Here is a 23,959-nt window from a genome sequence, read left to right as displayed (position 1 = left end):
GCTTTTCCAACAATTTCCGTTTCTGATCCTTACAATCCCTTGAACACTGAAGGTGGTCGAAAACTCTAACATCTAGGGGTGGGATGATATCTTTCCCAACATGTAATAAAATTCTTCACATGGTTGATGGATGGATGGATGGATGGAAGGAAAGAAGCAGAGATACAGATCAGCTTACGATATTGCATTTTGAGAAAAAGCCCAGTGCAGAGTTCAGATTTTTGAAATTGCAGGAGTTGAAGAAATTCCAATACTTCTTTATTATTGATATACTGTCCTATTTGTAACTTCCATCCTTCACTGTAGTGCACATTTGAAACATTGCTAAGGAGAAAAGCTCCATAGACTACCGTTTTCAATAGCAGTGAAAACAACAGCAGTTTACTTACACATTGTTCATTCTCCCCTTTACCTTATTCACTTTCTTTTTCATTCGTTACCTTACAACCTACAATTAGGTGTAGGAGTAAGCCATTCCATCCCTCAAATCTGCTTCATCATTTAATAGAAATGCCAGATTTGATTATAATCTCAATGCACATTCTGCCTCCCCCGATAACCTCTCACCCCTTTGCTTCATAATAACATATTCACCTCTGCCTGAAAATACGTAAGGACTGTATTTCCACCACCTTTTCAGGAAGAGGGTTCCAAAGATTCATGATGATTTGAATGAAAGTAAATTGCCTCATCCTGTTTTACATAGGCAATATGTGCCCCAGTTCTAGACTCTCCCAAAAGAGAAAACATGCATTTCACATTTACCTTGTCAGGACCTCTCAGAGACTTTCATGCTTCAATCAAATCACCTCTTTGTCTTTTAAATTCCACTGGATCCAAGCCTAGCTCATCTGATGTTTCCTAATATAACAACTTCTCATCCTAGGTATTAGTGTAGTAAACCTTTCTTGAACTACCCCCAATGCATTTACATCCCTCCTTAAATGAAGTGATCAATGCTGTGCAGATTACTTCAGCAGCTTCACCAGTGCTGTATATGACTGAAGCATTGCCTCCCTACTTGTGACTGTAATTCCTCATTAAAGCAATAATATTTTATTCGAATTTCTAATTACTTCACATATCTGCAAATTAATCTTTTGCAATTCATGTGTCAGGGCATCCAGTTTCCCCTGCGTCACAACCTCTGCAATCTCTCACTGTTTATATAATAAGTTTCTTTTTTATTCTTCTTGCCAAATTGGACAATTTCACATTTTCCAATATAATGTAACATTTGCCACATCTTTACCCACTCGCTTAACCTATCTGTATATTTTTGTAACTTCCCTATGTCTTCTTCACAACTTACTTTCCTACATATCTGTCTGTCATCCGCAACTTAGGTAGCTATACCTTCTGTCCATTCTTTTAAATAATTTATATAACTTGGAAACAGTAGAAGTCCTGTGCCAGTCCCTGTGGCACACCACTTATTGCATTTTTCCAACCTGAAAACAACTCTTATACCTACTGTCTGCTTTCCTGTCAGCAAGTACACTATCCATACACAATAAGCTTTTATTTTACTCAATAAGCTTTGATGCGGTATCTTATGTAAAGCCTTATAGAAATCTAAGTACAGTACATCCACCAATTCCCCTTTATCCTCAAACTACTCCCAATAATCGGCCAACCATCAGAGCCCAGGCACATGGCAGCCCAAAGCTCCAACTATTTACTCAGTATCACTTCCCTCATGATTGTCATTTTCCCGGGTTCCCCTCTTACGTCTATTTCCTGATTTATTGCTACTTCTGGGACATACTGTTTATTCACTTTCATGAAGACTGATACAAAATACCTGTTCAATTCATCTGCCATTTCCTTAATTTCTATTAATCAGTCTCCACTCTCAACCTTTATAGGACCAGTACTCACTTTGTTAATTGTTTTCTTGTGTCAATATTTACAAATATTCTTACAAAGTGTGTTACATTTCTGGCAGGTGTTCTGTCATACTCTACTTTTTCCCTGTTTATGAACTTTTTAGTTAATCTTTGCTGTTTTATATATTCTGTTCAATTTTATGAATTCAGTCCAATTTTATGATCTGCCACTTACCAATATTTTAACTTTTAGTTTGATACTTCCTTTAACTTTTGTGGTTAACCATGGATAACCTATTCATTGGAATGTATCAATTCAACATATTCTGAAACATCATCTTAAATATCTGCCACTGCATCACTATAGATTTATTCTTTAACCTAATTTTCCAGTTCACTTTAGCCACTTTTCGTGTTCTTCTTTAAATTTAAAAAATATAGTCTCAGGCCTCTTTCTCTCAAACTGAATGTAAATTTCAATATTTTGGTCGCTGTTATCAGGGCACCATGGCTATGAGATTAATATTTTTTAAAAATACTTTCTTATTGCATAATACCAGATAAAGCTTGCTCTCTGGTCAGTTCCAGAATATGCTGCTCTAAGAAGCTATCCTGAAAACATTCAATGAAATCCTCATCTGAGTTTTCTTTGCCTGTCTGACTTTTATCGTCGAAATGTAGATGAAATCTTCCATGATAATCATTGTGCTTTTCTCACAAACTATTACTGTTTCTTAGTTAATGATCTGCCCTACCATGTGTTTACTGTTATGTGGCCTATAAATCATACCCACAAGTAGCATGCCTTTATCATTTCCCATTTTTACCCAAGCTATTTCCATATCTTGGCTTCCTGAACTTGGGTGATGCCTTTGTATTGTGCTAATATCATCATAATATATCACAGCCTCTACTCCACCTTTTCTATTCTTTTGTCATTCTTAAAAGTCTTGCACCTTCAAGATTCAGGTATTGAAGCATACCATCCTGCAGCTACGCCTCGATAGTGGCTTCCAGATCATACTTACTCATTTATATTTGCATTCTGAGTTCATCAGGTTTGTTTTGAATGTTAAATGAATGCAGATACAGAACCTTTGATGCTATCCTTAACTCTCTTAGCCTCATCACATATTCACATGACTTTCAGAAAACTCCCCATCCAGTGCTATATCTTTGCATGAGGAGAAATTGTGCTTTGCTTTACATTTCCTCACAATTTATTTCAAGTTGAGCATTTGGAGGTTCTGCAGAAACAGCTTTCCAAAGCTGCTGACCCTGGTTTATTTTCTGTGTTGTGCAAATTGCTTTCTGAGGACTTAATAGAGTGGGTATATGATGTAACTCATGGCATACTTCACATTTTATCTAATGGAGATTACTGGTGAAATCTTTCATTCCTCCCCAACAAACATTTATAGCTGTGTACTGTGGTAGAGTTTTAAGTCTTCCTGCCAACTGTTTTTGGCAGAAGTTCAAATTTAGAAGTTAAATATAGCTGACTTCCATAATAGCCTTAGAAGGAGTGAATCTGAATCAGCCACACTGAGGTTGTTATACTTCTGATGTGCTAACTTGAAGATATAATTTCTACTTTCAATTACACTTCAGTATTTACTGTACTGTAGGTTCATAATTCTGTAATGAAGATAACATTTCTGAATGGTCAAAATGCCTCAGGAGCAGCTAACTAACTACAATTGATATACAGTACAAAATGAGAAACCTGGCAAATCATTCACATTCTACTCCTGGAAGAACATGGCAAACTGAGATCATAAAGTTATATCAGTCAGAAGAGGCCCCTTGGCCCTGAGTTTGACTGACAAAACCTACTGTAAATTTATACTAGTCCCACCTTCTAGCACTTGGCCCATTGCCTTGAACATTATGAAATTTCAAGTGTTCATCCAAGTACTAACAAGAAGTTATACAACAGGATTATTTGACACCCAGTCTTGCCCTTCCTTGAACCAGATCTCTGTCACTGTTACAATATGATAATTCCACATTGCAATCTGCATCTAACTCCTCAACCTTACTCATTATGCTCCGCACATTTACGAAGAGTCACTGAGCTATACAGCACAGAAACAGACCCTTTGGTCCAACTTGTGCAGGCTGGCCAGATATCCTAAACTGATCTAGTCCCATTTGCTAGCATTTGTCCCATATTTCCCCCCAAACCCTTCCTATTTATGTACCCATCCAGCTGTTTTTAAATGTGTAATTTTACCTGCCTCCAACATATCCTCTGGCAGCTCGTTCCATGCATGTACACACCATCCTACAGTTAAGCCTCTATAGATCATACTTGCTCATTTCTGTTTGTGTTCTCAGTTCATCAAGTTTGTTTTGAATGTTAAATGAAAGCAGATACAGAGCCTTTAATCTTATCCTTAACTCTCTTAGCTCCATCATATATTCACATGACTTTCAGAAAACTCCCCCATCCTGTATCTTTGTATGAGGAGAGGTTGTGTTTTTCTTTACATTTCGTCACAATTTACTTCAAGATGAGAAAATTACCCCTCAGGTCCCTTTTAAATCTTTCCCCGCTTACCTTAAACCTATGCCCTCTAGCTTTGGACTCCCTACCCTGGGAAAAGAGACCTTGGCTATTCATCCGTTCCATGCCCCTCATGATTTTATAAACCTCTGTAAGGTCACCCCTCAGCCTCTGATGCTTCAAAGAAAACAGCCCCAGCCTATTCAGCCTCTCCCTATAGCTCAAACCCTCCAATCCCAACAACATCCTTGTAAATCTTTTCTGAACCCTTTCAAGTTTTGCAACATCATTCCTTTAGCAGGGAGACCATAATAGAACATAGTATTCTAAAAGTGGCCTGACCAATGTCCTGATGCCATGCCATGACATGACATGCAACGTGACATCCCAACTCTGACACTCAATGCACTGACCTATAAAAGCAAGCATGCCAAATGCTTTCTTCACCACCGTGTTTACTGTGACTTCACTTCCAAGGAACTATGTACCTGCACTCCAGGTCTCTTTGTTTGGCAGTGCTCCCAGGGCCTTACCATTACGTGTATAATTCCAGCCCTGATTTATCTTACCAAAAATGCAACATCTTACATTTATCTAAATTAAACTCTATCTGCCACTCCTTAACTCATTGATGCATCTGATCAAGGTCCCATTGTACTTTGAGATAACCTTCTTCACTGTCCACTACACCACCAATTTTGGTGTCATCTGCAAACTTATTCGCCATACCTCCTAAATTCACGTCCAAATTCTTTATATATATGAAGAAAAGTGGTGGACCCAGCACCGCTTCTTGTGGCACACTGCTGGTCCCATCCTCCTGTCCGAAAAACAACCTTCTGCCAGTACTCTCTGTCTCCTACCTTAATTGGAATTAGAATTATGTATCCAATTGGCTAGGTCCCCCTGGAGTCCATGTGATCTAACCTCACTAACCATGCTACCATATGGGACCTTGTTGACCGCCTTGCTGAAGTTCATCTAGACAATGACTACCACTTTGTCTTCGTCAGTCTTCTTTGTTGTTTCTTCAAAAAACTCAATTAAGTTAGTGTGACATGATTTCCCACGCACAAAGCCATGTTGACTGCCTAAATCAGTCCTTGTCTTTCCAAATGCACATAAATCCTGTCCCTCTGAATCCCCACCAAAATCCTTCCAGCCACTCATGTCAGGCTCAGCATCTGTAGTTCCCTGGCTTTTTCTTACTGCCTTTCTTAAATAATGCCACCATATTTCCAACATCTAGTCTTCTGGTACCTCAGCTCACAGCCTTACATGTTAAGTCAGTTTGGATATTTTCTTTCTCCCTTCCTCCGACTTCACCCGTTGCCTTATTATTTTCTACTCTAGTGCCAAACGTATCTTAAAATATTTTATGAACCCTGATATTTGCCTCTAATATTCTGCCTTGGTTCGCACATCCCTGTCATGTTATTTGCAGCCCATTTCACAACACGAACAAAATGTCCTGCAAGGACCTCAATTCCAGCTCCATTTAGGTGCAACCTATCCAGCTTGTACAGATGCCGTCCTCCCCAGAGTCAATCCCAAAATCCCAGGAATCTAAAGCCCTTCTTACTGCTCCATCTTTCAAGCCACACATTCATCTGTCTTATCCCATTGTTTCTGTACTTGCTTGCACACGACACTAAGAGAAATCCAAAGATGAACATGTTTTTGGTCTTGCTTGGTAACTTTTTCTGTAGCTCCCTAGGTTCTGTTCATTCTCCCTCAAAGAATGTCCTGTTGTTGGTCTGTGACATTCCGCCACCTCCAAACAGACCCCACTACCAGGGATATATTTCCGTCCCCACCCCTTTCCACCTTCCACAAAGACCGTTCCCTCCGTGACTACCTGGTCAGGTCCACGCCCCCCTACAACCCACCCTCCCATCCTGGCACTTTCCCCTGCCACGGCAGGAACTGTAAAACCTGCGCCCACACCTCCTCCCTCACCTCTATCCAAAGCCCTAAAGGAGCCTTCCACATCGATCAAAGTTTTACTTGCACATCGACTTATATCATTTATTGTATCCGTTGCTCCCAATGCGGTCTCCTCTATATTGGGGAAACTGGGCGCCTCCTAGCAGAGCGCTTTAGGGAACATCTCTGGGACACCCGCACCAATCAAGCACACCACCCCGTGGCCCAACATTTAAACTCCCCCTCCCACTCTGCCGAGGACATGGAGGTCCTGGGCCCCCTTCACCGCCACTCCCTCACCACCGGACGCCTGGAGGAAATACGCCTCATCTTCCGCCTCGGAACACTTCAACCCCAGGGCATCAATGTGGACTTCAACAGTTTCCTCATTTCCCCTTCCCCCACCTCACCCTAGTTCTAAACTTTCAGCTCAGTAACTGTCCCCTTGACTTGCCCGGACTTGTCCTACCTGCCTATCTCCTTTTCCACCTATCCACTCCACCCTCTCCTCCCTGACCTATCACCATCATCCCCTTCCCCACTCACCCATTGTACTCTATGCTACTTTCTCCCCACCCCCACCCTCCTCTAGCTTATCTCTCCACGCTTCAGGCTCACTGCCTTTATTCCTGCCTTTTGCCGGAAAGTTCGATTTCGAAGCTCCTTGGATGCTGCCTGAACTGCTGTGCTCTTCCAGCACCACTAACCCAGAATCTGGTTTCCAGCATCTGCAGTCATTGTTTTTAACAGGTACCAGGGAGGCAACATATTTTCTTCCAATCATGTTGATGGCCACAGAATGCCTAGGAGATATAATAGCATTCCAAAGAATACTAAACAATCAAGGGTCTTAAGTTGGGGAGAAAATAAATGCAATAACTATCTGGAGAGAAACTTATGGGCTATAGGCTGATGTATCCTATGGAGCTAATAGATTGTATCCTGGAATTTTAAGGAAAGCTGAAGAGATAGTGGATACACTGGTGGTAATCTTCCGATTGTGTAGTTTGTGCTGTCCTGGTCCTGGAAGAATGCTGTCTCGTTTTTACTATATCAATTGTACATGGTAGAAATGACAAATAAAAAGCTATTTAAAAAAACAATTTTGAGATTCTGGGCAAGTGCCAGAGGTCTGGATAACTTACAATGTAGCACTGTTATTCAAAACAGGAAGGAGACGGAAGTTTATTAAAAATGCTATAATAGCAGAACATTAAGTTCCACAGATTCACCATACTATGGCTGAAGAAATCCTCCTCACCTCAGTTCTAAAGGATAATCCCTTCACTATGAGATTGTCCCCTTTGGTGCAAGTCTCTCCTCCTAGTGGAAACATCTTCTCCATAGACACTCTATCCATGCCTTTCAGTATTCTGTACATTTCATTCAAATCCCCCCTCAGCCCTCTAAACTCTGTCAAGTACAGAGTCCTCAACCACTCCTTGTGACAAGCTCTTCATCACCAGAATCATTCTTGTAAATTTCCTCTGGACCCTTTCCAACGCCAGCACATTCTTCCTTAGATACTGGGTCAAAGACTGCTCTCAGTGTTCCAAATGTGATCTGACCAGAGCTTTATACAGCCTCAACAGTACATCTGTGTTCATGTATTTTGCTCTCTTGAAATGAATTGCATTTTCCCTCCTAACTGCCAACTGAATCTACATGTTAACCTTCAGAGAATTCTGAACTAGAACTCATCCGTCCCTTCCTGCTTCAGACCTTTGAAGTCCTTCCTCATTTAGAAAATAGTCTGCAACTCTATTCTTCCTACCAACGTGCATAACCTCTCAGTTTCCCATCTGTATTCCACCTGTCATTTCTTTGCCCACTCTCCTAGTATGTCCAAGTCCTTCTACAGCCTCCCCACATCCTGAACACTACCTGTCCCTCCACCTATCTTTGTATCATCTGAAAACTTAGCAGTGGAGTGGGAACAATACCTTCAGTTCCTCTGTCCAGATCATCAATGTATAACGTGAATAATTGTGGTCCCAACATGGACCACTACGAATTCGCAGACAGTCCACGAATCACTGACTGCCATCCTGAAATAAAATCTCCTTTTTACACACTCTCTTCCTTCTGCCAGTCAGCCAATCCTCTATCTGTGCCACTACCTGCTCCCTGACACTATGGGCTCTTATTTGGCAGCCTTCCATGTTGCACCTTGTCAAAGGCCTTCCAAATCCAAATAGATACTGGGTCTCCTTTGTCTAACTTGCTTGTTACCTCCTCAAAGAACTGTGACAGATTGTCAGGCAGGTTCTCCCCTTGGTGAAGCTATGCTGACTCAATCCTATTTTACTATACACTTTCGAGTATTCTGCAATCTCATCTTTAATTATGCACTTTAAAATTTTGACAACAACTGAGGTCAGACTAACCAGCCTATAATTTTCAGTCTTCTGCTTCCTTCCATTTTCAAATAGAAATGTTACATTAGCCATTTTCCAGTCCAAACAAGCAGAGTTTAGCATGACTTAATGAAAGGCAAAATATGTCTGACAAGTTCATTACATTTCTTTTGAGAAAGTAACAAGCAAGATAGATAAAAGGTAACCAGTAGACATAATAAATTTGTATTTCCAAAAGGCATTTGGTAATGTACCACACATTAGGCTAAGTCATAATCTGAGCCTATAGTGTTAGGGGTGGTATATTAGCCCAGATAGAGGATTGGCTTACTAATAGAAGGTAGACAGTTAGGATAAAGGGACCATTTTCAGGATGGAAATCTCTAACTACTGGAGTGTCACAGGGATCATTGCTGGGACCTCAATTAATTGCTATTTATATATATGTAAATGGGCTGGATGACAGAAGTGAATGTGTCCCACCAAGTTTGCAGGAATCGCAAAAATAGTTGGAAGGCCAATCATGAGAATCATAGACGCCCAGAATCCTTTAGGACAGACAGCCCATTAAGTTTTCACCAACAAGAAACTACTCTTAATTTACACTAATCCCACTTTCTAAAACCTGGCCCTTAGTCTTGAATGTTATGACATTTCAAGTGTTCATCCAAGTACTTTTTAAAGATTGTCAGGTTTCCCATCTCAACTGCCATTCCAGGCACTGCATTCAAGCTCCCTACCACCCTCCAGGTGAAATAACTTTTCCTCAAATCTCCTCAACATCCTGCCTTTCACCTTAAAATTATGCTGTGCTGTTACTGACCCTTCAAATAAGGGGAACAGCTGTTTTCTATCCATCCTGTCCTTGCACCTCAATCCTATACACTTCAATCACTTCACAGCCTTTCTTTCCAAAGAAAACCACCCAAGCTTATTCAACTATTTCTTAGGATGACACAGCAGTTGAAGCGAATGGGCAAAAACATGGCAGATGGAAAATAAAGTGGGAAAATGTGAGGTTATTGCACTTTGACAGGAACAATAGGAAAGCTGAATGATATTTAATGGGGAAAGATTGTAGAAAGCTACAGCACAGATGGATTTAGTTGTCTAAGTGCAGGAATCACAAAACTTGCTTCCGAATTCAGCAGGGAATAGGGAAGCCAAATGAAATGTTGGCCGCTATTTCAAAGTGAGTATAAAAATAAGGTGGTCTTACTAAAATTATCCAAGCATTAGTCAGACTACAGCTGAACAGTTCTGGTCCCCATATCTCGGGGACAATAGACTGGCATTGAGAGAAGTGCAGAGAGAGAAGTGCAGAAAAGGTTCATGCGTCTGCTCCTACATTTAGTGGTCTAAATGTTGCAGCCAATCCTGTGAACTGCATTTTCAGGAAGTATATCGTGGTCTTCGAGAAAGTGCAAAGGAGATTTGCGAGGATGATACTAGAGAAGAGAGACCAGTTTTATAGAGAGACAAGGAATGCTGGAATTGTTCTCCTTGGTACAGAGAAAGTTAAAGCATGATTTCATGGAGGTGTTCAAAATTGTAAAGGAGTTTGATGTAACAAGAAATGGTATTCAACTTGCAACCTGCATAGACGTTCTATAGTACTCCAATTTCAGATCAAAAAATTTGAAGAATGAGGATAAATTATTCCCCATAAAGAAATTCCAACCATCAAAGTACCTTGTTTCATTTTAAATAGTAAGCCAAAATGTCTGCACACTTAAATTGCTGAAGGCGTTTAACTCATAAATAAGTACATGTGCTACTTCATGACTATTTTTAATTCCAAGGATTCATCAACATTTCTGATGAAGATAATCCTAGAAATACATCAGTAAGGCTTTTCACTGAAGTTTAGATATTGCCCTTCCAACTGGCATCTTGGGTACCTTGTTTTTTAAAAGTTTGATTATTCTGGCTTTAGAAATCTTATCACTGTCATTGAGCAATCAGTGTGAATGTTGGAAAGGTTTAAGGCATATCTTTGAACCATATACAAGATTAAATTTCCCCTCGCTGCTTCTACCTTCTATGTCCTTCAAATAATTTAAAATTAACAAATTCATTGTTTAACCTTTTTATGTTTTGAAGGAGAAATGCTACCTAAAGGAAGAGAAGGTTCGCCTAACGAAAGAACTTGCCTGTATTGTATCGGAAAGAAATAAAATTGCTGGAGAGCTTGATAGTCTTAAATCTCAAGAAAAATGTTTGAAGGAAAAGCTGGTTAGACTGGAGTCAGCATTAGAAAAGGTAGCTACACTAATTTTAACTTTTCATTAATTATTTAAGATATCTCTTGTGTTTATCACCTTAGATAATAGCAGTGCTGGTGATTAGTTTACCTTAAATAAACTTTGCCTTTTAATATTTGCATCTGATTTGAGTTGAGACAACTCAGCATACACTAGTGGACAAGTTAAGCAGACCTTCCTACTATCTAGATGGGAGTGTGTTGCTGGAAAAGCATAGCAGATCAGGCAGCATCTGAGGAGCAGAAGAATCAACATTCATCAGTTGGTTGTCATTGAAGGAGCAGCACTCCGAAAGCTAGTGCTTCCAAATAAACCTGTTGGACTATAATCTGGTGTTGTGTGATATTTAACTTTGTACATCCCCTTTATATAGTCATTGTAACGAGGTAAGCTGGGTGGACCTCATAGAATGTGAGTTCCCTGATTGGTTTGTTAATCTGTTCAAATCAGGAAGCCCTGGCTGACAGATAAAAGGAGTTATATCACACATCCTGACATTCTGAGAGTTGGCTGTGAGGGAACTGGATCAGTGTCAAGGACCCTGCATGTGTAAATAAAGGGTAACTTGGTGGTGGGCCTCTGCGGAGTTATTTCACATGAATTCCATTAGAGTGATGCTGTGCCATCAGGTTAATTGGCCTTTCAAAGATGCCTACTCTACAAGCTTTTCGCTTTAATATGTATTTTCATTAGCCATTGATATTTTCAAATTTTTGTAGGTTTTCATGGACAGTGTTTCAAACAATTAACGTTGCCTGTTGTTTTCATACTTGTTTCGTGAAACAAATCTTTTGTTCTTACATTTTGCAGTCAGATATTTTATACAGTGAAACCTGTAAATTAGAAGTACCTCAAGGACTTGTATTAGGTGTCCTTTATTTGCAGATGTCATTATTTTTAAAATATCAATTGTATGTGTAGTTAAGCATATGGGCCAAATATTCTGGAACAGACTGCATCTAATAGAGTCATAGACATGTACAGCATGGAAATAGACCCTTTGTTCCAACTCATCCATGCTGACCAGATGTGCCAGGTAAATCTAGCCGCATTTGCAAACATTTGGCCCATATCTCTCAAGCACTTCGTATTCATATACCCATCCGGATGCCGTTTAAATGTTGTAATTATACCAGCCTCCGCCACATCATCTGGCAATTCATTGTCCCTTAGGTCCCTTTTAAATCCTTCTCCTCTCACCCTAAACCTCTGCCCTACAGTTCTGGACTCCCCCACCCTGAGGAAAAGATCATGTCTATTTGTGTAATCGATGCCCCTCATGATTTTTAAACCTCCATCAGGTCATCCTTCAGCCTCCGACGCTCCATAAAAACAGCCCCAGCCTATTCAGTCTCTCCCTATATCTTAAACTCTCCAACTCTGGCAACATCCTCATAAATCTTTTCTGAACCCTTTCAAGTTTCAAAACATCCTTCCTATAGCAGGGAGACCTAAATTGCACACAGTATTCCAAAAGTGGCCTAACCAATATCCTGTACAGCCACAACATGACCTCCCAACTCATACTCTATGCGCTGACCACTAAAGGCAAGTATACTAAATGCCTTCTTCACTATTCTATATACCTGTGACTCCATTTTCAAGGAACTATGAACCTTCTCTCCAAAATTTCTTTGTACAGCAACACTCCCCAAGACCTTACCATTAAGTGTATAAGTCTTGCTCTGATTTGCCTTTCCAAAATGCAGCACCTCGCATTTATCTGAATTAAACTCCATCATCCACTCCTCAGCCCTTGGCCCACTGATCAAGATCCCATTGTACTCTGAGGTAACCTTCTTCACTGTCCACTACACATCCAATTTTGGTGTCATCTGCAAACTGACTAAACATATGTCCTATTTTCGCATCCAAATCATTTATAAAAATGACAAAAAGCAGTGGACCCAGCACCGATCTTTGTGGCTCACCACTGGTCACAGGCCTCCAGTCTGAAGAGCAACCCTCCACCACCATCCTCTGCCTTCTACCTTCGAGCCATTATTGTCTCCAAATGGCTAGTTCTCTCTGTACTCCACGTGGTCTCACCTTGCTAAGCAGTCTACCATGAGGAAACTTGTCAAACGCCTTAATGAAGTCCTTATATATCATGTCCACCGCCCTGCCCTCATCAATCCTCTTTGCTACTTCTTCAAAAACTCAATCAAATTTAGTGAGATACGATTTCCCATGCATCTCATGCTGTATTATTTTTTTCTCTCTCTCATTGGTGATAGTGCCTAATTCAGGTGCAGTGTCAGCATGAAGTAATTTCAGTTTATATTTCCCAGTCCCCTATTTTTCAAGGACACTCCTTCTTCATCAAGAAAGAGAGATAGCCTGGTTCTTCCATGTGCTATGTTCACTATCTGAATAGGGTAAGGTGGTAGCTGAAGGTCAAAGTATCATCAGTCCCAGTCAAATTGGCATTGGGTGTGTGACAATGGAGTGGGATTAATTCGCACCCCTCCACTTTGTCTGCAGCAACTGCTAATGTTTGAAGTTCTGGCGAAGAAGCTCATGATTTCCAGAGAGACCCATGGAATAAGGCAACAGCTGTAGGTATAATTTAGAAGTTCTTTGAAAATTTGATTATGGACGGGGTCGAGGAATTTCTACAAATGTTACTTAATTTTCTTTTTAAAGACTGTACAAAATATACTGAAGTAGGCCATTCATCCCCTCAAACCTGCTGTAACATTCAATAAGATCAAGGCTGATCTGATTGTAGCCTTTATTCTTCTTTCATGCCTGTTCCTCCAGAACCCTGAGTGTCCTTGTCAATCAAAAAACTGTCTCAAACAACCTTCAATGTGTTCAGTAATCCAGCTCCCACTAGCATCTGTGCAAAGTAGATTTGTCCTTATCTCTGTCTTCAATCAGCAATCTTTTATTTTTAAACTAGGTCCAGACTTCTCCCCAATGGGAAACATATATTAAGCATCTACCGTCAAGTCCCTTCAGTCATTTCTATTACTCTATACGGATCCCTCTCATTCTTCTGAGTTTCAATGAGTCTAGGTAAACCTGTTCAATATTTCCTCAGAAGACAATTCCTTCATTCTCTGAATCAGTCAAGTAAACCTTTTTGAAATGCTTCCAAAGCATCAGCACTTAAGATCCTTAAAAAAGAGATCAAAGGCCTCCTGTAGTTGATCATTTCTGTCAATGATTTTGCATCCAAACCTATTATGAGGGGTTTTCAAGAACCAGGAAGCCACCTGAGAACAGGCAAAAAAATCAAAGCAAAGGTGGGGCAAAGAAAAAAAAAGTCTGCCCCTCTCTAGTACCAGTAAGTTCCCCTACCCCCCTCCCTGACCCCACAGCCCCCAACTGTTTAAATCCTCATTCTTGTAAATCTTTATCGTCTGATCTCCTCATGGTTTCTTTTCTGACCATCCCTGGCACAGGAGAAATTCCCATATCTCAAGATGGAACTGTGGAGGCATTCAATCCTCAAGATCAAATTGGTTCTCTGCCACTCATGCACACTGGACACGCTTCGTTACACAAAAACAGTTTCTTAACCTGTTGTAATGAGCACTTATTGTGTCCAATATTTTAAGTTGTAGAAAATCTCTTGCGTTAAAGGCTGTCCATTGGCTATGGTTTTGCCTTTCATGTTATATCGCAGTGTAACTTTATTTGGTCATGAATGTGTTACAGTGAAAGCTATTTATGACTGCCAGGCAATGTCCGTTTTTTGCAGATATCCCTTTCCTTGGAGTCCCAATGTATTTACAGGTTTCATCTTAAGTTACAAAACCATCTTCTATTTTATCTCAATGAATGGACAGGGATTTTTTTAAGTCCTAACAATTAACAATGAATGAACACCAGAAGCAATTCTTCCCAAATTTCCAATTGTACAGATTTTATACCGACAAGTGAGCAAATGAAACCTGAAAACAAATGGGTGTAAGTTACAAAAGCATCAAAAGCTCCATTTGTAAATAACTAAATCATATGACTCTGGGGCTACAGGTTGGATACCCCTCCTACAAAACATGACAATGCTGTATAGTCTTCCAGTTGAAAATTATCAAACATTTATTATAGATGTACGTCCCATTTTGGAAGCATCAAGGTTCAGTTTAAAATTGGTAAGAAATATAGCGATGTATTAATGTTTTGAGTAAAAGCTCCTAAGAGAGGACTTAACTTTGGCCAATGAATTTGCCTTGTTTGTGATTTCCATGTGAAACAGGCCTGCCTTAGGTTTTCTGATTGTCAGTCAGTTATTCAGCGACAGGAACAGGACTTCATGCGCTTAAAGCTGCAGCACGCCTTGGAAGTAAAGGTATGAATTTCTTACTTGTTATAATATTGATGCTTTGTTCTATCATGATTTCTTTTAAAATCTTAGTTTCAATCTGTGTGATTGGTGCTTGATATTTAGACGTGGATAAACAGTTTTGCATCTGCCATGTCAACTGGAATGCATTGGGACTTAAATCTATAGAAACTGGAAGGATTTGATTTGATTCATATGAAAGTTTTACTGTAAATGTTGGATTCAGTTTGCAAAGCAATAATTCTGCTGGTTCAATATTTTTGATTAATGTTTACAGTGAGTTAGAACTTAAATTTGAATGCCCTCCAGATTACCCTCCTGGAAAATCCATCAAAAACTATTTAGTTTTACATATTGGACATTAACTTCATTATGGTCTGTGCCTAATTATTTAAGATCATTTCCATGCGTTGGGTCTAGTTTGAGGCTAGGCAAAACCAGGCGTACAGGGTAGAATTTAATGGTCCTACTCCGCAGCTGACTATAGGCTGTATAATCTCGTGGGAAGGTATAGGGTAGAGAGGGGTGAATGACACCTTTGCAACCACCGTGTCTTCTCCATCAATTAAGTCAGGGATTGGAAGGTGTCGTCGACTTTCCTGCTTCTGGGTCCGTTGAGGCCCTGAAGATGCCAATTAAAGACCTCACCTTGCTGCCACTGGTGTGGGGGTTTGTGTGTCATGGACCTAGCTGAGGGTTAGGATGTAGGCCTTCTTAATCAGGCTCCACATTCAATGGAAGGCCTTGCAGCTAGCCCCAGAGTAGCCAATTAGCCTGGTCTTCCCCCAACCCCTTCCCCAGCTCACCACATCAGCACTCTCTGTGCCACCCTCCCTTATTGGGACGTTTGATTTTCTGCCTGGTGGATGTGACCTGACTCAGCTCATGGGGTGCCCTCTAGTTTTAGTGGTAAAAATGGTGGACAGGAGAATATGTAAGGATGTTATTTCTCTGGGCTTCCAGAAGGCAATTAATAAAATCCTGTCCAAGAGACTGTTAGTTGAAGATTTTACAATTTAAAGAAAATTATTTACCTGGTTTGGAAATTGGTCTGTGAAAAGAGAATAAGGAAATGGACGCCTAATCCACTAGCCACTGATGCCTATGGGGATCTGTGTTGGGGCCTCAGCTTTTCACAGTGTTTATTAACAATTTGTGTAATAAGCAGGCTAGCTACTTGTCTAAGTTTGCTGATGACACAATGTTAGTAGTATTACAAACAGTTTGGATGGAAGGATATAACTACAAAGAGATATTGATTGATAAAGTGAATGGGCAAAACTGGAGCAAATGGATTTCGATGTGGACAAATGTGATTTTGAATCCAAAATCAAGTACTTTCTAAAGTTTAAAACATTTGAAACTGTGGAAATCCAAATATACTTTATGGTTGAGATTCACAGATCATGAAAATATCATGAGCAGCGACAGAAAATAATTAAAACACAACAGTCATACTTCATTTATGTGCAGCCCTGGGTAGATCACAAAGGATGAAGAGTTTTTCTGCCACTGTATCTTCGGGAGGAGGTGTTGGTCTTGGAGAAAAAGTCGGACAGGCTTATAAGAATGATATTTGAACTCCAAGGGTTAAGCTATGAAGAGAGAAAAGAACTAGGTTTGTGTTCCCTGGAATTTAGAAGGTGAAGTGATCAGTTATTAGAAGTTTTCAAGATATTATGGGAACATATAAGGTAGAATGAGAAAAGTATTTCCACTGTTTGAGGCATCTAAAACGGAGGCAGAACCAAAAAATTATAGCGAGACCTTTCAAGTGTGGCAGAAGTTTGGAAAGCCATTCTGCAAACAGGTGTTGTTGCTGGATCAACAGTTATGTCTCAATGAGATTGATCATTTTCTTTTTAAAAAACCAAAAGAACTGCAGATGCTGAAAATCAGAAACAAAAACAGAAATTGCGAGAAAGGCTGAGCAGGTCTGACAGCATCTGAGGAGAGAAATCAGAGTTAATGTCTCAGGTCCAGTGACTCTTCCTCAGAACTGATGGTAGCTAGGAAAAGGCTATTCTTTTACGCAGATGATAGAGTGGGGGGTTTGGTGAGGGGGTAAGGAGTGAATGACAGGTGGAAATAGAGCCCATAGAGAGAGAGAACAATTGGACAGACAAAGGAAAGAATAATAATCAGCCTAGGAGAATGCATAGCTGCGAAAAGGGACTATTAGTGGTTAATAATAGGTTGTGTGTAAAAGTTGACTGTGTGATAACAAGGCCTGATGTGTGGGGGTAAGGACATGGTCAAAGGTGACTCAAGCCCGAATATTGTTGAACTTGATATTGAATCGAGAAGGCTACAGAGTTTCCCAGCGGAAAATAAGGTGTTGTTCTTCCAGCTTGCACTGAGGCTTTGTGCATATTTATTAGTAAAAGTATTATTTTTTCTAACATGATGCATATCACAACTTTTTTAAAACTGAAGCACAGTGGCATCTCTTGCAAAATTGTATGGAGAGGGGAGGATTAGTCTTGTCCATTTCAACCAATTTGAATAATCGATTTGAGACAGGAGAAGGATTGAAACCCAACAAAAAGAAACAGTTCCAATAGAACGTGGCCAAGGGCAGGAAATATTCATCCATGTTCTTGATGGAGCGCAGTTGTATCTTGATGAGGCAACATTCTAACATTCTGCACAGTCACTCTAATAAAGTCAAATTATCACCCATAAATGTTAGACAACAGCCGGAAATTGTAGTTCAGAAGTATTGTGTCTGATATATTCATGTCAGAATTCCAAACTTTGATGAAAGATAAACATGGTAGAGTTTCACCTTTAAAGTTGTATATGTCACACTGTACATGAAGTACATATTATAAGTTAGACTCTTTCTAGTATAATGAGCACATATAGCTAAAAAGGTGTCACCAGAACCATATTTCTGGTTGATCATCAAATTGCCATAAAGGTACCATGTAAAATATCCCTACGTGTTCATTTAGAAATCCTGAATTTCCCTGATGTTGTTTCAAGCTGCCTTCTATAATGTGCACTGTCTTGCTCAAATAAATGCCTCCCTGCTTCCAAACACATCACCAAGTGAACATTTATGCCCACTCATTAAGTAATCTAATCAGAGGTTCTTATCATAGGTGAGGTCTGCTAACCAATGCAATATACCGCATTGCATGAGAGAATATAAGTTTGAAAGGTTTACTGGAGAGAAAGGAAATTTAATCTAGGCAGGAAGGTAGTATTATTAACAGTTCTTTTAGTTTGTTAATTTATGGGATATAGGCATCACTGGCTTGGTCACAATGTACTGCACTTAAGAAGATAGTGGTGAGCTACCTTCTTGCACCTCTGCGATCAATTTGGAGTAAGTACCCCACTGTGCTGTTCAGAGGAAGGTCCAGGATTTTGACCCAGCGACACTGAAAAAACAGCAAAATTTCAAAGTCGGGATGAATTATGAATTAAGCTACTTCTGTGATGTGCAATGATATAACGTCAGGCAAATGGGCAGTGGAGACAGAACGGGTAGAATTAAACAGAAAAGGAATTAAGAGCGTCTAGGATTTGTGTATAGGTTGCATGGTAATTGTTGTAAAGTGGAAAAATACAAAAATGAGTAATTAAGACAGTGTGAGTTCAATAGAGAATTTTAGCTTTTGTGTAGATTGAGATAAGTAGATGTGCTCATGTCAAAAAGATAGAAAATCTTTGCAGTTTTCTGCAACAATATGACCTAGAACCAGAGAGTCTTGCCATATTAGATTTAATAACAAATAATGCGTCTGATTTAGTAGCAGGAGAAAGTGAGGACTACAGACGCTGGAGATCAGAGTGGAGGAGTGTGGCACTGGAAAAGCACAGCATCCGAGGATAAGCCCAAAATGTCAATTTTCTTGCTCCTCGGATGCTGCCTGATCTGCTGTGCTTTTCCAGCACCACACTGATTTAGTAGCAACCTAACAGAAGATGAACTCTTAGTGAACATAATATCAATACATTAAATGTTGAAGTTGTGAGGGCAAAGCCAGAGACTATTCACAATAAACTGCACAAGTTATAATGGGAGTAAAGTTACTATAATCAGTGGCATACTTCCAAAAGAGAATTTAACAGGGTATGGAACCAGTTTATACCTCCACCATTGAAGTTCAAAGTTAGAGTATTAACAATGTTTTCATCAACTTCTTTTAAAAGTCTGTGATGGATACTATCTGAGGTTTTGGTGTTTTGTCACCCTTTAATGCCATTATTTCTTTCATTTGCTGAGTTTTGTAAATTATAAAAATGACTGATATGAGAGTCACTGTATGTGAAGGGACAAAAGCCTTAAGACACGGTAAGCTTAAAAGAAAAAGGGATGCAAAAAATAGCACAGACTCTGGCAAAAAGCAAAAGCTACATGGAACACCAAAGGTAACAAAACAGATCGAGTGTACAAAAGGGTGCGAGAAAAGGAACATCTAAAGGACGTCAAAATCAACACAATTATCACAATATTGAGAGGAGGTGGGTGGATGTGTGCTCCTTGAAAACTAATGTGGTGATATTAATGAAAATAAGGAAATGGTAGACTTATTAAATAATTGCTTTCCATCATTATGTACAATATAAAAAGACAATGGTATATCAGTCATCACAAGGGAACTGATGTTGTATCGGATGAATCAGGGTCTCACCAGATATTAGCAAATTTACAAAACTCAGCAAATGAAAGAAATAATGGCATTAAAGGGTGACAAAACACCAAAACCTCAGATAGTATCCATCACAGACTTTTAAAAGAAGTTGATGAAAACATTGTTAATACTCTAACTTTGAACTTCAACAGTTCTGTCATTTAGCTGTTCATTAATATTAGAAAATTGACCATATCACTCTGCTATTTAAGTGAAAGGGAATCTTATATAAAATTACTATAATTAAGACTAAGATGGACTAGAATGTCATGGAAATATTTGAGTTGACTAGGGAGAGAACCACATGGATTACATTATGTTTCATGCGACTGATGAGTGTTCTTGAATTAGTTACTAAAGTAGAGAACAGTGGAGTTTTATTAACTCTTTCATGGGATATGTGCGGTACTGGCAAGGCTAGCATTTGTTGCTATTCCCTAAATGCCTTGAAGGCAATGAGCTTCCTTCTTGAACTGCTATAGTCTATCTGCTGCAGGTACACCTGGGAAGAGAATACCAAGACTTCAATCACATATCAGCGAATGGATCTCCATATAATTTCAAGTCAAGGGAAGGGAACCTGCAAATGATTGTGTTTCATTGAGTGTACTGTCCTTTTCCTACTTGGTGGTAGAGTTTGTGGGTTTGGAAGGTGCTGTCAAAAGATCCTTAGTGAGTTACCCTAGTGCACCTTGTAGTTGGTACACACTGCTGTGGCTATGTAGTGGTGGATTGATGGATGTGATACTGATCATAAGGACTGCTTGATGGTGTCAAGCTTCTTGAATGTTGCTGTAGCTGCACTCATCAGTGAAATGAGAAGTATTCCATTACTGACTTGAGCAGATAGTGGTTACAGTACTCTGAGGAACTTCGACAGTGTCCTGGCATTGAGATGATTGACAGCTAATAACTACAACCCTCTGCCTTTCTACAGGGCATGATCCCATCCAGGGGAGAATTTCCCCCAATTACATTGACTTCAATTTTACCAGCTCTCCTTGATATCATTCTCAGTCAAATACTCGGTCAAGTACAACCATTTTGTCTATGTATAGATTAATGAATGCAGATTGATGTTATCGATATGCACTTCCAAAATATATTTAATAGCGTCCCTCAAAAAGGCATTAGTTAAAGTTTAAGCTCATGAATTGGAGAGTAAATTATTGATGAATTCATAGTAAGAGACAAAGAGTAGGACATTGACTGTTATTCTAATTGTCAGGATGTGACTTGTAGTGTGCCACTGGTGTTAGGGTACAGCTATATACTACATTTATAACAACTTAGTTTATCGGATGGAGAACAACATATCTAAATTTGGCAACTACACAAAAATAGGTGTCAATGTAAGCAGTGTAGATGAAAATATATAATTGAAAAGTGGTGTTTATAAATACAGAGTAAAATTGTGTCAAATGGATTTCAGTATAAGGTAAAAAAAGAACTGCAGATGATGTAAATCAGAAACCAAAACAGAAATTATAGGAAAAGCTCAGCAGGATTGGCAGCATCTATTGAGAGAAAGCAGAGTTAACGTTTAGGCACTGAACCTGAAACATTAACACTGCTTTCTCTCCACAGATATGCCCAGCTTTTTCCAGTTATTTCTGTTTTTGTTTTGGTATAAAGCAAGTGTGAGGTAATCCATTTTGGACCCAAAAATGGTTAATAAGAATGCTTTTCAACAAGTAAGTTAAGGACAAAGATTGTTGAAATATCATGTTTAGGATCAAAAAAAAATTATAAAAGCTAATTCACTGCTGGCTTTTCTATCTAAGGAACTAAAATACAAAGACATCTATGAAACCATGGATAGGCCACACCAGTAGAAAGTACTCTGTCAGTCTGGGCACTGTGGCTCAGGAAAAATATATCTATATTTGAGGAAACAAAGCATTGATTCACTCGAATGGCATCTGGACTTCAAAAGTGAAATCGCGAAGAATAATTACGCAAATGTGATTGCAGTCCAAGGAAGGCTTAGTTTTCTTTAAAATTCTGTCACGGGACAGGGGTGTTAATGGAAGGATATTTTACTGCCTGTCCTTAGTTGCTTTTGAGAAGGTGAGCTGCATTCTTGACCTGCAGCAGTCCATGTTCTGTAAGTAGACCCATAATGCCATTAGAGATGACATTCCATGATATGACCCACTGACAGTGATGGAAAAGTGATACATTTTCAAGTTAGTGTTGTGAGTGGCTTAGAAGGGAGCTTGCAGGTGGTGTATCTGCTATTTTTATCCTTCTAGATGGAAGTGGTGGGGGGTTTGAAAGGTGCTCTCTAAGGTTTGGGCAAATTCTACAGTGTATCTTGTAGACTGTACAAACTACTACCGTTGAATGTCATGGTAGAGGGAGTGGATGTTTGTGGATGTGGTGCCAAAAAAGCAGGCTGTTTTTTTTTGCACTGCCTTGCAGATGGTTCACTGGATTTGAGGAAGTCAGAAGGTGAGTTACTCGCTGAAATAGTTCTAACTTCTGACCTGCCTTTGTAGCCACAGCATTCATATGGTGAGTCCATTTAATTTTCTGGTCATTGGTAACCCAAGATGTTGATAATTGGGGGATTCAGTGATGGTAACATCATCGAATGCCAAGGGACAGTGGTTAGCTTGTCTTTTATTGGAGATGTTCATTGCCTGGCATTTGTGTGGCAGTGTTACTTGCCACTTGTCAGCCCAAGCCTGGATATTGTCCAGGTCTTGTTGCATTTGAATATGGACTGCTTCAGTATTTGAGGAGTCACGAATGGTGTTGAACATTGTGCAATCATCAGCAAACATCCCCACTTCAGACTTTATGATGGAGGAAAGGTAATTAATGAAGCCAAAAGAGAAAATGCTGGAAAATCTCAGCAGATCTGGCAGCATCTGTAAAGAGAGAAAAGAACTGATGTTTCAAGTCTAACTGACTCTTTGTCAAAGCTAAAAGCTTTGTTTTAGTTTTGACAAAGGGTCAGTTAGACTCAAAACGTCAGCTCTTTTCTCTCCTTACAGATGCTGCCAGACCTGCTGAGATTTTCCATCATTTTCTCTTTTGGTTTCAGATTCCAGCATCCGCAGTAATTTGCTTTTAGTCATTGATGAAGCAGTGTGTTGGGCCTAGGACATGATGCTGAGGAACTCTTGAGATGACTGACCTCCAACAACTACAACCATCTTCCTATGTGCCAGATATGACCCCAGTCAGCAGAGAGGCTTCCCCCGTTTCCTATTGACTCCAATTTTGCGAAGGCTCTTTGAAGCAACAGTTTTTCAGAGCTTTAATGTTAAGGGCTGTCACTCTCACCTCATCTCTGGAATTGAGCTCTTTTGTCCATGTTTGCACTGAGGCCGTAATGAGGTCAGGAGCTCAGTGGCCCTGGTGGAACCCAGACTGGGTGTCACTGAGCAGGTTGTCAGCTGTTGTTGATAGCACTGTTGATGACACCTTCTATCATTTTATCAATGATCAGGAGTAGACTGATAGGGCAATAATTGGCTGGGTTGAATTTGTCCTACTTTTTGTGTCCAGGACATAACTGGGGAATTTTCTACATTGTTGGGTAGATGCCAGTGCTGTAGCTGTACTGGAATAGCATGGCTAGGGGAGCAGTAAGTTCTGGAGCACATATCTTCAGTATTTTTGCTGGAATGTTGTCAGGACCCATACCTTTTGTGTATCCAGTGCCTCCAGCTGTTTCTTGATATCATGAGTGAATCGAATTAGGTGAAGATTGGTATCTGTGATGCTGATGACCACTTGAGGAGGCCAAGATAGCTCTCCACTTACTATTTCTGACTGAAGATGGTTGTGAATGCTTCACCCTTATCTTTTGCACTGATGTTCGGGGCTTTTCCATTATTAGCATGGAATATTTATGGAGCCTCCTCCTCCACTGAGTTATTTAATTGTCCACCACCATTCATGACTGGATGTGACAGGATTGCAGAGCTTAGATCTGTTCCACTAGTTGTGGGATCGCTTAGCCCTGTCTATTACTTGCTGTTTGGCATGCAAGCAGTTCCTTTTGGTGGCTTCACCAGGTTGAAACCTCATTTTTAGGTATGTTTGGTGACTAGATTAAGAGATGATAGCTTATTGGTATTAAGACTATTAATCCAAAGACCGGGTAATATTCAAGGATCC

General features: G+C 39.8%; 1 protein-coding gene across 8 annotated transcripts in view; it reads left to right on the top strand.

Annotated features, from left to right (window-relative positions):
• The window catches only part of LOC140455186 (coiled-coil domain-containing protein 158-like), a 170,074-nt gene that overhangs the window by 120,802 nt on the left and 25,313 nt on the right, over positions 1-23,959 (top strand). For all 8 annotated transcript variants that reach the window (XR_011952850.1, XM_072550158.1, XM_072550361.1 and 5 more), the window contains 2 exons: positions 10,725-10,883; positions 15,093-15,185. Coding sequence is in view for 7 of the 8 variants with exons in the window: in XM_072550158.1 (XP_072406259.1) it covers positions 10,725-10,883; positions 15,093-15,185 (252 nt within the window). In the remaining variant the exon portion in view is untranslated. The remainder of the gene's footprint in view (positions 1-10,724; positions 10,884-15,092; positions 15,186-23,959) is intronic.

This window comes from Chiloscyllium punctatum, chromosome 1, assembly GCF_047496795.1.
Source record: "Chiloscyllium punctatum isolate Juve2018m chromosome 1, sChiPun1.3, whole genome shotgun sequence".
Classification (NCBI taxonomy): Eukaryota; Metazoa; Chordata; class Chondrichthyes; order Orectolobiformes; family Hemiscylliidae; genus Chiloscyllium; species Chiloscyllium punctatum.
Note: the sequence above shows the minus strand (reverse complement) of the source record. Positions and strands in the feature narration are given on the sequence as shown.